The sequence below is a fragment of the Planococcus citri genome, chromosome 1, assembly GCF_950023065.1.
Source record: "Planococcus citri chromosome 1, ihPlaCitr1.1, whole genome shotgun sequence".
Taxonomy (NCBI): domain Eukaryota; kingdom Metazoa; phylum Arthropoda; class Insecta; order Hemiptera; family Pseudococcidae; genus Planococcus; species Planococcus citri.
The window spans coordinates 73512196-73529125 of NC_088677.1; the positions used below are offsets into that span (position 1 = coordinate 73512196).

General features: G+C 33.1%; 1 protein-coding gene and 1 long non-coding RNA gene across 3 annotated transcripts in view; one reads left to right on the forward strand and one right to left on the reverse strand.

Moving 5' to 3' along the window:
- LOC135831570 (uncharacterized) overlaps window positions 1-16930 on the reverse strand; it is a 108195-nt gene that overhangs the window by 24227 nt on the left and 67038 nt on the right. The gene's annotated exons all lie outside the window — the stretch shown is intronic.
- LOC135831510 (uncharacterized) lies at window positions 1949-6505 on the forward strand. The gene is made up of 6 exons (XM_065344069.1): window positions 1949-2190; window positions 2399-2545; window positions 3598-3703; window positions 3792-3954; window positions 5099-5370; window positions 5759-6505. The coding sequence occupies exons 1-6, from the start codon at window positions 2044-2046 to the stop codon at window positions 6001-6003; spliced, it is 1080 nt and encodes a 359-aa protein (XP_065200141.1). The 5' UTR covers window positions 1949-2043; the 3' UTR covers window positions 6004-6505.

Consider the following 16930-nt stretch of genomic DNA (forward strand, 5'->3'; position numbering starts at 1 on the left):
AAAAACTCGCTGGAGGTTCCAAAACGGCTTGAAATCCACCAGCAGTCGACTTAAATAGCGTGTTGAAATTAGTTCGCAGTATTAATTTCGGCTTTCCAACTGCATTTGATAAAATGTTGAGGAAATTTCGAGTTTCGAGAATCTGCTAGAGGCTCCAGAACTGCTCAAAACGGTGCATTATAAAAGATAGGATTTTTAAAACCCCTATAGCGAAGCATCTATGACCTTAAAAGCAAGCGGTGCTCGAGCACCTTTTGTAAGTAATTGTTAATTTTTTTCATCATTTTTATACCGTTGTGATACCATAAAAAAACTTTAAAAAATTTTAGATCAAGATTTTCAATTTTTTGCAAATTGAAAAACATGGAAATGGAAAAGTCAAAACATTGAATTTTTCAAATTTCGCCAAAATTATCGCGAAAAGTGTCTAGTTGGGGCTAATCTGACCCGTAGAAACCGATTCCAGGATCGGTTTTTTATTCGACCATCATTTACCATTGCACCTCTTTAAAACTTAAAATTCTACAGCTAGAAAAATACGATTTTTGGCATTTTACCCAATGGTTGCGAAAATAACGCTTACAGGAATAAATTGACATGCTGAACACGATTTCGTGTAGTTGTTGGTTTCTCTGTTCGACAATTTTTACCTCCTAAAACGGTTAATTCAAAGTTTGAATCGCGTTCCACGGACGCGAAAATCATCCTACACCAAAACTAACGCCAAATTCGTGTTCTACGACCCAAAATTAGAGTATTAAAGAGACGATATGTTTACTAGTTCGAAATTTTTGACCCAAATTAGCGATATGTGTGAGAGACACCCTGTTTAGAACCCCTGCAGCATCCCTTTCCGTGGACCGAAATTGACAAAAATTCTACCTTGAAATCTCCAAGCTTGGAGCTTTCATACAAGCTAAAGAGATCATTGAATTTTGCTCAACTTTGGGACCATAATCAATAATTTTTATCACCTAGGAGCATTGTCATAAAAACATTGGAAACTCACTCGATGATGATTTCTATGCCTCTATTGTGAATTCGAATACGTTATGGGCATGCTCGATGTAGGTACTGTCAAATCCATCGACACCGATGAAGATTTTTCTTCCACCTTCTCGTCATCATACCAAGGCCGTTCTCTGTAACTTTTCGGAGCGTTTCCTCGTCTGTCTAATCGATCTGGTTTTATGTATGGTCGTTTACCAAGCATATAGGGACCTTTGGTAGTAAACCTGGGTTTAAATTTGAACGGCGTTTTTGTCGTCTTTGGTTTTTCACTGGTTTCCTGCGGTGGTATCGTTTGTCTCTCCGATTTTATTTGTTGTAGTGGCTGAGAGGTGATTTCAGCTGTTTTCGAACCGGGCGTTTTTTCTCGATTTAATTTCGGTGTTGATTTTGTATTACCATTTTGTTTATTTGGAATCTCACTCGTCTTTCCTGTTGGATACGACGAACTTTTCTTCACGTATATTTCACGCCATTTACCATTTGTTTTTTTTTGCTTCAAAATGCGCCACATCCAATGCCAGATTAAAAACAAATAAGACAAGCAACAAAGACCCAGAAGCAAATAGGATATTAAACATAGTGGTTTATATTTTCTATAAACCCATTTGAAAAGTTCGTAAATCATGTCTTTCGTCTAATACTAGGTACAGTTGATGTTAAGAATGGCGACGTTTTATCACACGATTTGGCGCCGTCTTCAATAACGAAGTATTCTCGACTCCCTCAAGATTTAAGTGAGTAATTTCTTTTAAAAAATTTAAACGAAAATATCCATTTTCAAATCTTATTGCTCCATTCACAGAAAAACTCTCTTTATCAAACATTGATAACTCTTATTTTGTAATTTTTTTTCAATTTTTTACAGTCTGTGCGATGAGTCTGTGATATTTACGCCAAATGATGAGAAATAACTGGCTGAAAGAACGTTGTATTAAAACTTATCAGTTATCATGTGCGAAAAAATTATACTTTCGATTGTTGATTCTTCCTCCTTTTTTTATTTTTTGTTTTGAAGATAAAGTATGTCGTAATATGATACAAATCAAAGTGAAAATGTGGCTTATTGTTTTTTTGTATGTTTCGCCTCACATTGTACTAAATTATGCGTTAATTAATAATCCGGAATTGTTATCATCGTATGCTTTCAAAGACAAATATATTAAATTTTTAAGAGACACTGTAAGTTGTTTTGGAAACACGTGAGTTGAATAGGTACCATATGCATACTGCATACTTTGTTTCATACCTAATTCTTTCATGTTTTGTTTCGAATAATTTTTATTTCATATTTTGAGAATATTTTAGGTAGGGACAAATTTTTCTTAGATAATTTTATCAAGGTATCATGTGCTGATAATACCAACGCAGCGGTTGAATTTCATTTCAGAATACTGATTTAGATGATAATTGTCCCGGATTCAATTGTAATTCATCGGGGTTGAGTTCGGTGCAGATCAACGATATAATACAAAAGGAAAATAATTTGAGAAATTCCTACGCCGAAGAAAGAAACATTACTAATCTATATTCTGTGGTGAGTTGAAAAATGTCAAATTTTGCTAATGAGTTTTCGAACCACATAGTACAATCTCGATCTATAATATATCCAGCATGAATTCAATACATACAAAAATCACTGACAGATGAGAAAATTAACCTATTCCATTGCATTTTTAATGAAAATTCTCGCAAAAAAATCTGAAGCACACAAGTCCCCCCCCCCCAAAAGATGTTTTTCTTCAAAATCAAAAACAAACAAACAAACAAACAAACCTATCATTGTATTTATCATTGATTTGAGAGCTTACCTATATTTTTAGTGCAAAATTTGTAAGTAATTTTTATCATCTTTGAACTATTAACTTTGTCTTTGTAGCTCCATACAAAGAACTAGTAGTTTTAACTACACAGAAAAGCAGGTGGTCTTCTGGAAACCTACACACAACAAGTAGAAAACTACTGTCAACTTGACTACCTACTAATTTTCTATTCGTTTTTTCTCCCATCTGGGATATAGAAAGCTGAATTTTGTACGAATCCTTGAAATTTTATGAACTTTCAAAGGGTCCAGAACAGTTCGAAAAATTCAAAACCGTTTCTAATGGATTCGAAGGGTCGAAAACAGGGTTGATACCAAACTTAAGCTTTCATAGTCAATTGGGTGGAATTTTGATTTTTTTTTTCAAAATATTGAGTCGGAGTCGGAGTTGTTTTTCAAAAATTTTTCAAAAAATGTATGTAGCTTGAAATTTGAGCTGGTGATGTATTTTTGCATACTCTTTAGATTCAACCTTTTCTGATTCGAGAAATTTTCTGTCAATTGGGATACCTCCCATGCTAGAATTATTCAAGTTTAGTCAAGTTTTGTAACCACTCGATTGTCATATCATTATGTACCTAACTACCTAATTGTTTCTAATTCAACTCTAATTCTTGCACTTTTATTTTCTATTAAGTACGTACCTACCTATTTTAAAAAAACTCGTTCAATTATTAGTACGTCGTAGGTATGATTTTTCACATAAATTTAAAAGAAAATATGAAATATTTCAAGCAGTGAATTTTTATCTCAAATTTTATTTACAGAACTGGGATACACATTTGGCAGCACATGCTCAAGAACGAGTTCATTTGGGTTGTGTTTTACCAGGGACTGGAAATAAAGTGATTTACGAACGTGTAACAAACCAATGTAGGCATCTACATTGCTTTTATTAGGTAGTTTATTAGTACCTAATTACTACCTAAATTGTATACGAGTTATTATGACTGCTTTACAGGGTATCCCAAGAATTACACCCTATGGAATGGACAATCCAATCATTCATTGGAAGATTACCCAACTGCAGTAGAAGTGGTGATTGGATCTAGATCATTTCCTCTCAAAGAACAAGTCGATTTACAACATACGATCTCAGAATTCATCGAGACATTCAATAAAATGTTAGTATGTAGGTACCTACATATTATATTAGTACTATTACTTATAACTTAGGGTGTAATTCTATTTTTAAAAATATGTAGTTTTACTCGTATGTACATATTTCAAAGCAACCAACTCAACTGGCATAAATGTCTTCAGTTCATTTTTTTTCTGGAAAAGTTGCATGCGGACACATTCTTTCCAAATTTCAAAACAAACTGACTTTATTTAATACTTTTTGGTTGCATCTGCATGTAACTTCCAAAAAGGAGAGGTATGATACATGTTGATGTCCACTTAATATGTTAACTAAAGATATTCTTGAAAAATGTGGAGGGTGGACATTTGGAAAAAAATTTCTCCTCTTAAGGTTTAAGTAAGTAATTTCTTTTAGAAATTTAAACTAAAATATTTTCCTTTGTTGCTTTTATTAAAGGAAAAAATTTACTACTTCAAAGCAGCGGGACAATGCATGACACGTTAAATAATTTCAAGCCAACTTGATTTTTTCCAAATTACCTAGACTGGTTGAAAATATTGCTAAATAGGTTTCCACAGTACAATTTTCTTGTGAAAAAATGATTTTTTCAGCAACAACAAGATTTTATCATTCCCTCTAAAGCATTTCTTCCCTTAGGTGTATGTGAGTAATTTCTTTTAGAAATTTAAACGAAAATATTTTCCTTCGTTGCTTTTATTAAATATTGGAAAAAATTTACTACTTCAAAGCAACGGGACAATGACACATTAAATAATTTCAAGCCAATTTGAATTTTTTTTCAAATTAGGTATACCTACTTATTACTTACCTAGACTGATTGAAAATATTGCTGAATAGGTTTCCACAGTACAATTCTCTTGTGAAAAAAATGATTTTTTCACCATACTAGGATGTTCCAAATCCCTTTACTGAACACAGTAAGCGTGCTCCGAAGGTTTTTAATGTTGTACAATTTTTTATTATTTTCCAAAAAAAAAGTGATAGGAACCTAACTCACTCTAGTACATTTTTCTTTTCGCCCTCTTTTTTTCATCCTACTTAGGTACCCATACGATTTCTAAATTATATAAAATCTTGCAATAGTCAAAAAATGTGACACATAAGCCAACCCTTGGATTGAGTCATGGATAATATTTACAATTGTAAAATGATTTTTTTTTTAGTGATAATATCTCAAATCCATTGGAACGAAGGGGTGGAACAGTCCATATGGGATGTTCGTATTTAGTGACTGCAAACACAAGTCATAACACCGACTATATGGTATGCCTTTATGGATTTCTTTACTTCGATCCTGATACTGCTGCAAATAAGTACAAGAGTGAAATTGGTACGCCTTGTTCGAAGTGCGAGTTTTATAAAGTTATTGAAGAAATACCAGAAACACACGGACAGCAATGGAAATGTGACAGACGTTACCCTTTCACGTGTAATAGTACGTATTTTCACATTTTGTATCAATATTTACATTGGTCAATTATTTTTATTGTGTTGAGATGAATACGTACGATCGAATTTATCGCCGTTTGAAAATTCTAAAAAATGGGCAGTTCTTCATATTTTTCCCTTTAATTTTTTCCAAATATTTTGTTAGATTTTTTCGACGTGTTTCCTATCAACTTTTTGACGACCTAAAATTATCAACTTTCCAATTTTGAAATTTTATCAAGATTTTTGATTTAGTTTCTCACTCTCTGGACACTTATTTGTGTACTTGAGAAGTTGAGATACTTGAGTAAATCATATACGAATTTATAATGTAGTCCACTGCTTGTACATATAAAATTGTATGGTAGGTAAGCAATAAAAAATATCTGTTCTAGATTTATCAAAACGAGGCACATACGACACTATAATGAATCCGAATCGTTTCGATTGCCACCGAAAAATTCACAGCAAATTGAAGAAACCTTTATACCTACCATCTCAGGAAGGATTATCTCCTATGAATATTTCAAGACCAATTGAATACATTAGGGTTAGTGAATCTGGTACAGGAAAACGAACCCCTACAATTGGTGGTTTTTTCACATTGCTGTGTACCATTTTACTGATCTTTTTACTTTAACAACTCTAAACATACTCGTAGGTAATTAACATTGAGCGATGAAATAGGATGAGTAGGTACCTATCATATTTTGATAATTTTTTTGTGAGTGTATGATGATTATTTTAATGCAGGTAAAAGAACAATATTCATTTGTCATTGCGTCATGTAAAGTATTCAGTATCTGTTGAATATCATACCTAGATTTTAACTTGTAATTTTAAAATTCGTCAATGTTTTCTATTAAGTTGTCAAAAAATAAAAATCATTGTTTATTTACCAGATTTAAATTTCTTATTCGCCATTTGCAACAGGTAAATACCGACGTATCAAATTAGTTTTCCAATATTATATGTACCTATAATGCAGGTTACTACATTTTTGAAATTCACTTAATTGAATCTCCGACCTCTTCAATCTGTTTTTAAATCTGGAAAAAATCCAGAAACAGCTGAACTGAAAGTGGTACAAATAAACTCGAAATATAATAAAAAGGTATTTTGGAATAGTCTCCCGATAATCTGCATTTTTTTGACCACCAAACAGGAAAAAACTTGACAAAAATGTTCCTAAAATTAAAGTTACCTACAAATAAGTATATTTTGGAATAGTCTCCCGAGGTCTGCATTTTTTTTGACCACCAAACAGAGAAAAAACTTGGCCAAAGGGGTTCCCAAAATTTTGAATCTTGAAATGTTTACTTCGAAATTTCAGTAATACTAGAAATACTCGGTTGTGACTCATTGGAAATTCGATCATTTCTAATTTTTCATGTGGCTCAATGGCAGATTCAGAAGTTCTTTTTTTTATGGTCTACTGATAACATGAAGAAAATATATACATGTTTCCTACTGAATGGTAAGAACAATTCTTGAAATATTTATTTTTTAGATTTTCAAATGACACTCGCCTGTAGAGTGTAGGTATAGGTACATAAGTTTGGTACCTTCATTTTAGAAGTAACATTTTCTGAAGATTACTTTTTTATTGGTGAGTTGACTTTTCTTGGAAATTAGCAACGTTATCAATCTCCCATAATCATGTTGTTCGACCTTAAAACTCGTTTTAAAAAACTGAATCATCAATCGCATCATCTCCGAGACAATTTCCTTTAAAAATAGGCACTTTTCTTTGTCTTTTAGCCAAGAATCATAATAATAATCATTCAATTTTACTTTCTCAACAGTGTTTATCTGCAATGAAATACTACCAACGTTCTCTTCTGGTCAAGATTTTCCTCACATAAACGAGTACTACTCAAACAATGTAAGTACAATTGCATAAAACTATCTACTTACCTACTCATTTTTTTTAAAACCAGGGTTAAAAGATAAAATGGTTAGATAATTTTTCTATAAAAAGGGCACTCAATTGGCAGCTGATAGAATTAGAAATTTCTCATTGATCAATTCAAAATTTCAATTTTCTGGTTCCAAATTTCTTGCCACTTTTTTTTTTTTTTTTTTTGAAAATATTTCAAGTGCAGAAAAATGCAGACTTATTCAAGAAATTGATTGTGCAAAAAATAGCGGTAAATTCTTTTCAGCAGGCTACAATATTTTGCAAATTTTTTTTTTCGAACCTTCGTTTTCAACTTTTTGAATATTGTGAAGTTTGATTTGAAAAGTTTTAGTTGCATTACGTATGTACATGAGTGTCATTTTTTAAAAATTGGACAATTATCAGCGCTGAGTGCTCTTCAAAAAAAAAAAAAAAAAATGTCAATTTCCACAATGAGTAAGGTAATGACAACTACTAACCCAAATTACTTTTTAAAAAAACTCTGAGTAGTCTCCTTTGAATGATGTAACAGGATTACACCAACCGTGTGTTAACCATGACTAACCATAACATAATATTGTGTTTGATTTGCATAACCAGTTCGCCGTAAATACAGTGAGATTTTTTGTAGGTACTCAACTACTGACGTTATAATGGAACCTACTTCACATGAGATGACACGATCAAACTTTTTTTTTTTTTTAATTTTTTCTAATTTCTTTACTATTTTTTACATTTGCAGGGGATCGTAACGGCTAAATGTGACGGTTTAAAATGTCAAAAATCAGAATTACTAGTCGTTCAAATAGAATTATTATTGAATAGCTTTAACGAAAGATTGAATATTTTCGCTCAAAGTCAAAATCTTTCCAATGCGTATAAACTGGTAAGTTATTTTTGCGACTTTGTCACATGTTCATGTAGAGAATTTGTGCTTATTGAAGATAAATAAAATAAAGATTTGTATCTACATTTCACAATTCAGCATTGGAGTAAGTTTTTAGCTCAATTAGCTCAGAATAAATCGGGTAAATGTTTACCAGTTACGCATCATAACGCTTCCAAAATCTATTCTCTGCGAGACAATAAATGTAGGTAAAAGAATTTTAGAAATTGATACCTACCTAAATTTCAACAGTTGCTAATACTTTTAAAATGCTGAAAATCTGATTTTTGCAGCTGTGAACAATTTGAACAATTTGAACAATTCATCCGATTCTGAGCTAGAATTAGAAGTAGTGATCGGTGAAAGGAAGTTGACTCTCGAAGAAAAGGATAGTGCATTATTTAAATCAAGCATGGTCGAAGACTTCACAAACTTATTTTTGTAAGGATCCAATTCTGTTCACTCGTGTTCATATTTTTTTGAAAATCCAATTTTTGGCTCAATATTACTTACAGCTCTTCTACCGAAGATTTATTATCGAGAGTATCAAACAAACACGTCGGATGTGGTTACGTTTACATGGAAAACGACGACAGAGTTAATGATCGTTTATTGTGCATATTTGGTTTCATGTTCGTTGGTAAACGCAACTTCACCGTTCATAAAGGAATCCCTTGCTCAAAATGTGATACGTTTTACCAGAATGATTTGAATCCGAACGATGGAACGATCATATCCAGAAATATAACGTGGAATTGCGATCAGGCATTTCCTTTTTTGTGCGCTGGTAGGTACAGAAAGTCAATTATTTAATCATTTATAATAACTTGCCACAATACACATTTATGTAGGTTTTTATTAAAATGATTCGCCGTCGGTAAGTTTTCTTTTTTGGCAATTAGATCATAGCCAAAAGTTACGAGGAAAAAATGGCACAGATATCACACCGATAGAAATAAGTTTACCACTTTCTAGAGCATCTATGTAATTTTCAATTTTATTCTCTAAAATACCTACTAATACCCAAGTAACTACTTCATAAATCACCAAATCGGGACACGATTGCTGAATTTATTCTGTACGTTGTTTTGTAATTCTTCAAGTTCAAGTAGGTAGTCGATACCTATTAATTCAATAACGTAGGTAAGGATAATTTTAAGTATGTACTCGAGAAATTAATTTTATTCGAGTAATGGTCTTAATGTTCGTCTGTTATTTTTGTTGCCAAGATTCACAACTGAGTTCTCGACTGATTGAAGCCGGTCCGTCGGTACCTTACTGCCCAACTGGAAAACAGTATTATAAACCAATCATCTATGCAGATGGAATATACGAAGTTAATTTTTTAACTGAGACTGAAATGAGTGAATGGCCATGTTTACCGATACTAATTCCGTTGATGGTTATTATTGTTATATTCCTTGTACTAGCTATATATCATTTTGTTACTGCTTTGAAATTGCATTATTTTAACAGTCAGTTGTAATTTGACTTATACTTATAGGAAATTATTTAGGCGATCAACGATGTATTTTTTAAGTTTTATACGTTTAAAATAAAAATAACCTTTTTTTTTTAGTTAAATTGGAAAAAAATTACTAAAAAAAAGGCAGCACGAATGCAAAGCATTTTTTTTTTAGTTATTTTCACTGATTGCAAGGAAGTTTTTCCTTTGCTTTAATAGCTTATTGCTTGTTTTCAATTTTAGGTACCTATTTCAACTTTCAGAAAGGAAGTTAGAACAATGGAATTGTTCCCTTTTTTGACAAAAAGTCAATTCTACTCAAATATGCACTTTTATTTTTAACCATCCAAAAGAAAAAAAATCAATGAAAAAAATTTGGAAATGAGAAGACTTGCGAGAACATTGTCAACAAAAAGAAATGAAATTACAGGGTGTCCAACAATCCTGAGAACTTTATTATCCATTCACTCCTTAGGGAAAGGGAGGAATTTTCGTTTTCGAAAAAATTTTCTCCAATGATATAGAACTGAACGAGAAAAATGAGAAACAGTTTTGACCCCTCTCCTTCCTCTTCTCCTGAAATACTGAAATATAATGAACATGGTTTTTCCTTTGTTTTTAATCCAAATACCTAAGTAGATAGGTATGCACTTTTGACAATTTTTTCCCCCTTTTTTATTGAAATTTCAACTTTTTTTTAATGATGTGCGAAGTACATATTATATCAATCGAGTTTCGAGACTGAGCCCCTAGATGACCTTCCATTCGAGTTTCTAGGAGTGGTTTGTTCGTCCTCAACAGCGGTTTGAATTGAAGCGAATTTTCTATAAGTAGGTATACTTATTAATGTTGTGAAAATCAGTGTTGAAATCAGACCTTGTGAAACTCGACATTTATTTCATTATCGAAGACGAGTGAAAAACCTTTGACGAAGTCACCTCTGAATGAGGCTGGAAGGTTTCAAAACAGTGTCATTGAGAATAATTCAGCTGCATTGAGTTGAAGCATAACTACGCTGAAGACGTTTCAAGGTGAGTCTCCTTTGAAAATAATTATACCTATATATGTGCATCTCAGAGGACTTTTCCTCTCAATGATTGAGAACCAGGTTTCCCATCACCTGCTTTATCACTAGAGCTTCCTCCAATACCTCCGTTACTTCTATTAAACATCCATATTCGGCCTTTTCAGACCTTCCCCCCCTCTTATTCAAAGACACATGTTCTCGAGGTAAAAAATACTCGTCAAGTCGGTCCCCAAAGTTTCACAACTTGAGAAAAAAAATCGTTTTCGCTCAAATTGCTGTTGAGGACGAACAAAACTAACCTTATCCATTAAGTACCTAGGGGTTCATTCGTGGAACTCGATGTACTCGTATAGGTACCTTGTAGAATTGAAAGAAAGTTTGCTTCGACAAACTATTGCCCTCCCCTTTTCCCACTATTTTGAAATTATTCAGCAACTATTTGGAAAGTTTTTTTATTTTTCCAACTTTTAATTCAAACTCGGATTTTGAATTAAAAAAAAAAGAGTTGCCAATGGTTTCTTTGAAAGTGAAACTAATCCGAAGAAATTATGATCCTCGCTTTCCCTCCTCCTCCCCCCCCCCGACCAGAAAGTAAATATTGCTGGAAAAAACCTTATTAATATGGTGAATTGCATCAGATAAACGGAAAGGCATTTGAAACGCCAACTAACTTTTGGCTGAAAAATAGGCAGCGATACGGTAAGTCGCCATTTCAACATTTGACATTTTTGTGCTCAGTAATTTTGATTAGGTACCAGTATTTTTGATACTACGAATACTTGAAGTGTTGAAAATATTCGAAATGTGAATATTTTTTCAACTCAAAATTTTCAATAAAAAATGATTCGAATTCAAATTCGAGTAATTTGAAAAATATTTACAAAATAAAAATGAGAAAAGATAATTTTTTTTAGAAAATTTTTGCCTGCGGAAAAAATGTGCCAATAATTTGTTTTTCGAACATCACTGGTTACATTTCAGACAACCTTCTTTAATCGAACGGAATTTCGATATTTGAATGAAAACATGAACGTGATAACAAGTTTAATGCAAATAATAGAAATTAACGATGATTTTTGTAAATGAATTTTTCGTTATGTTATTTAAATCACGCATCGAAGAATTTTCTCGCATTTTTACTTCGTTCAGTAATCGTGTTATTCATTAATTTCAATATATTGGGCGCAATGTGTGACATGGAATTGAAAAAAAGACACGTCAGTCTAATGAATACAGAGTCAGCAAGAACCCATCAATGTAAATATATCGAAAACTTTGTAAGTTATCCTCGTGGTTTGGTACTAATACGAGTACATACGATAACTTACGAGTAGGTAGGTATCATACATACTTAGATCTATTTACCTTGATAATTTTTATGATCAGGCTCTGCGTGCCAATTGTGAATTGTGGTCTTGTTGGGAAAGTCAATTGAGGGATAACACCAGAAGTGAATTTTTAGATATTTATAATAAATTTAGATCACTCGTCGTACGACAGGAATGCGTCAAATGTCAGTATTACGACGATATTGGTCCAATGATTCAGCTTGTAAGTAAGAATATTTTCGAGTAGATTGGTATTAGAAAGATTTACAATTTTTTTCCATGAATAATTTTTATCTCACGGTGGCCCAATTGAAGGCCGGAGAAGTGGAGTAGGTAATAGAAAGGGTGATCAAGTTCGTTGAATTTTTCAAAATAGGTACCTATCTAATGAAAACTTGTCTGTAGCCGAAAATTTTGTTGATTTCATTTATTTTTGGGGTACGAGCAAGGGCAGGTTTAGCATTTTTTCGTACCCCTAGGAAGAATAAAAATTGTCTCCCTCCTCTCCCCTAGAAAATTCGTTCTGATTTTTTTTAAAAGACAGAATTTATTCCAAAAACATTTGTAAAAATATTAAAGCGAACGTTATCGATTTTATTTTACAGGAATGGCATTGGAAATTAGAAAAAGAGTCTCAAAATGCTATTAAAAACTGCCCTTATCAAGAATTCAAAACAAATTTGAAATTGGATCTAAACGATGGCTCCTCTAATGGTAAATTTCAATAATTTAAAATTATAAATTTAAAAAAAATCAAAATATTTCTTTTTGTTTATGTTTAGATACGAATTCGTTGCAATGTGAAATGGTCTCCTCATCATTCCCTATCCAAGGTGGATCACAAATTGAACTCATTCAAATGCTGCCATTTTTATTATACAGTAATCATCTACGTGATTTCGATAAGTAAGCAATCAAAATCAAAAAACAGTCAATACAGTGTTCAAGCAATATGTCACATAAGTTGCCTAAGAACTTTTGCCTTTTCAGCATTGGTAAATACAGACGAAATTTAGCATTGTATATCGGTTGTTCATACATTCCAAGGGTGTTGACTTCGGAGCAAATGTATTCAGCGAATCCCAAATTGAAAAAATCAATTGGTCATTTGCTATGTTATTTTTGTTCGAAAGAAAATAAAATCCATACAAATACTCTTAGTTTGTGCCCAATGTACACGACGAGAACTGAAATCAACGATTTTCCTCTGCTTTGTAAATGTGAGTACAACCTATAGTATTTTATTCATTCGTAAGTAATTATTTTTTGGTCCCTAATTTTCTCAACGTAATTTTCTTTTTTTTTTTAGTAATTTCTAATGAAATAACAATGCCTTGCGAAACCACAATCGTACCTTGCCCAAAATGGAAAAAAAGCTACTCTTGGTTTTTACCTTCTGTTAGGAATATGGAAGCTCAACTCGAATACGAAACAGACCTATACGATGATGAATTCTCGATTAAACTTAATTCGACATTGGCACCGGATTCAAACCAACCTAAAAGCAATGTGACTCGTCCTCCGATTAAAAAAATATATATCACACCTAAGGTGATTCTTGTAGATCCTTACGACAAGAAATTCTGTATTATAATAATTCTAATGTATGTTTTCATCATATTACTAATGGTTTCGACCATATTGTTAGTTTGTTATTTTCATTTGATGAATAGACAAAGGATTGTTTATATTTAAACGAATGTTAATTATTAACATTGTAAGCTTACCAGTGTACAATTTGTTGAGTTTAAATAAAAATCATGTACAAACAAATACATTTCAATACATTCGAACGAGTGTAAAGTTGCACTCAAAGTATACCTACCTACCAAAAACTTCCACTTTGTAAGGAAAATGTAGGCGGGTTTTGGGAAGCCATAAAACGTGAAGACGTTTTCGATGGCACAAATTCCAAATCACATCCCAAACACCGAGTTCAATTGGCCGAAAATTTAAAACCATGTTTGCATTTTTTGGTAGCTGAAAAATAGAGAGACGGATATTTGTAATTTTTTCGCACTTTCTGAGTTGAAAAGCTTCACTTGTGTACCTACACAAAACTTCAAACGCTCGCCAAAAATCGAAAAATCAATTTGAGCGGCTGAAAATTGGGAGATGGAGGTTTTTGGATGTCCTCTTTCCATCAGTTCCAAGTTTCATTTCAATCGGAGATTATCATGTGGAAGGGGTGCCCTTGTTAGTATAGGTATTTCTTTGTACGAAAAATGGGTATTTATTATATTATGTGTACAATATTTCAGAAATCACCATAAGCTCAGTGATATCCTATCATTCGAGGATGTAGTATCTTGGACTCAATTGAACAACAGTATTCCCCAGAAAGGTTAGTAAGTACTAAGTACCTACTACCTGTACTGGTAATTCTATTGTGTCAATGAAAAAAAAGATTTGCGACACTCATCATTCTATTTTCTATTTTTAAAATGTGATTCCGAAAAAAATGCAAAATACAATCACAGAGAAAACATAGAAGAGACATTGCTTCTGGGTCTGCATCAAAAATTTGGTAAAGTATTGATTCCATTTAATTTGATATTTTCTATTAAAAGTATAATCGCTCTGATTTGTGTTGCAGATCAAATACCACAGAGGGATCCTTCGAAAAGTGGAATCAAAGTAAATAAAAAAAATGAACACAACGCAGTAAGATTGGTTGTAAAATCGATCCGTTGGGTACTTCTTTGATTCCCATTGAACGGATACGAGTGGTCAGTGGTCACATGGTCTTCCCGAGTTGACCAATTAGGCGTGAGGCCCGCATAAAGATCTATTGCACCCCCCCCCCCCCCCCGTTAATCCACCGAGACAACTTTTTTCTCAAAGGATGAGCCAGTCTTAAGGAACACTTCTAGCCCTTGTGCTCAAAAAAAAAAAAAAAATGGTCCCACTTACAAAATGACGGTCATTTTGATTGACAGGTCAGCAGAAATCGCAGATTTTGCGTTCCAATGTAGGACTGTCTCAAAACGACTTGAACCCACCTGAAGTCGACTTCAGACGGTGTTACAATCGGAATTCAGAGTAAATTTCGGCTTTCCATCTCAATTTGATGAAATTTTGTGGAAATTTCAAGTTTGCAAAAATCTACTAGAGGCTCCAGTAATTTTCAAAAAGTTGGCGGAGGCTTCAAAACGACTCGAAGTGCACCTGCAGTCGACTTCGCAGCGTATTGAAATTAGTTTTCAGAATGGATTTTGACTTTCCAACTCGATTCGATGAAATTTTGTGTGAGCAGCCGTATCAGCGAAAAATCCAGTTGGACCGAGATAAAGAATAATTTGAAACTGGATCCGCAACGGAGTCGGATCGGCGACAATATTTTGAAGAATATGTCAAAATGTTGGTCGAAGAAGGAGATGGTGACCAGCAAAAAGATCCGGCATAATAAATCGTCTTGATTTGAGTAAAATATCGTTATGTACCTATACTTGGTAGGTACTTTTAATAATTTGCTAAAATATTTTTTTAGGATTTTAGCAATCAGCGCACGATTAGGACATGCAAAAAAATCTAGATCCCGAAAAAGCAACTTAAGTTTTCTTAAACTTGGTCGAATTTTGTAAATCAAGCTAAATTTTCGATGGTTACCAATGCAATGACTAGCAAAAAAAGCTACGCAGCTGTGATTTAAGTAGGTAATTTTTCTTGCCTGGTAACATGAAATCGTCTTCCAACTACTATATTCAACTTTTCATTGTAGGCGAATTGTCTGAAAAAGCTTCTGAAGCAGCAAACAAGCTGATGTGAAAATATTTATGAGAGAGAATGCCTTCAAGGATTTCTGGATCAGAACGCTAACAGACTTGACAAACAAGCTAATGGTCTCCTCCGGTCATTTTACATAATATATCGACATAAAGAGGCAAGCAAGCAAACAAAAAAGGAATTAGTATCACAATCGCTTGATGTCTTAGATCTTCTTGTAACAGTAGAAGATAAAGATGATGACACGAAGGACAATCATACTCAATTTTGCATGAAGGAATGTTGAATCAAGTGGAGATTATGAGTTTTTTAATGACGACTGCAACGAAGATGAAGATGGAGGTCAAGATGGATTCGGGAGCCCAAAAAACCCACATATGGCAGTTTCACCACACTTACTGTAGGTTTTACAGTCTTTTTGCTCAACTTGAGCTGCTATTCTTATTGTAGGTATAAACAAAAATGTGAAAATTTTGAAGGTTAGTCAATTCCATGCTTCAGTACTCAAGCTTGTATCTATTCTTCGAAGCTTTCATTTGCTGGCTCCACCTCACCAGGCAGATAAAACAACTTATGGAATCATGTTTAAACAGTCATAGGTATTTTAAGATTACAACTGAAAAAAGTCGCATAATGGAGCACCATCAGTGATGGAGCCACAGCTTCGCTCATCGAAGTTGTATGTAAATTCAATTTCAAACTTAATCTTGGTGAAACGTATCTCGATTGGTGTAACTGAGAGCAATTACCTACAACACACTGAATACAAATCAGAAAACGACGGATCAAATTTCTGAAATCAAAAGAGTTTTCTCGATGCTCGGCGGAAAAAAGTCATGATTTTCAATAGGTATCCGCATCTTTCTACTCTTATTTTCATCACCTCGAAGTATTATCGAATCCAGTTATTGTTGCTTCAGGGAGGCATTAACTCTTTTTTTCTTGAATGCATATGGCGTACATTGCAGGGAGAGGAAGGTTACAAAAAATATTGTGATGAATTTAATACTAAACACTTTGTGAAATGTGGTGACTTTCATCGGATATATTGTATGTATATGTATTATCAACATGAGTGGAAGAAATTACGGGTAAGTTTATTTTTTGAAATTCTGGAAACTTCTGAGATAAACAACCTGCAATAAAAATTGAAAAGTATCAACTTGAGGAGAGGATGATCCTACAACAATATTTTCTTTGGACTTGGAGACATAATTCAAACTGTTGTGTGATAT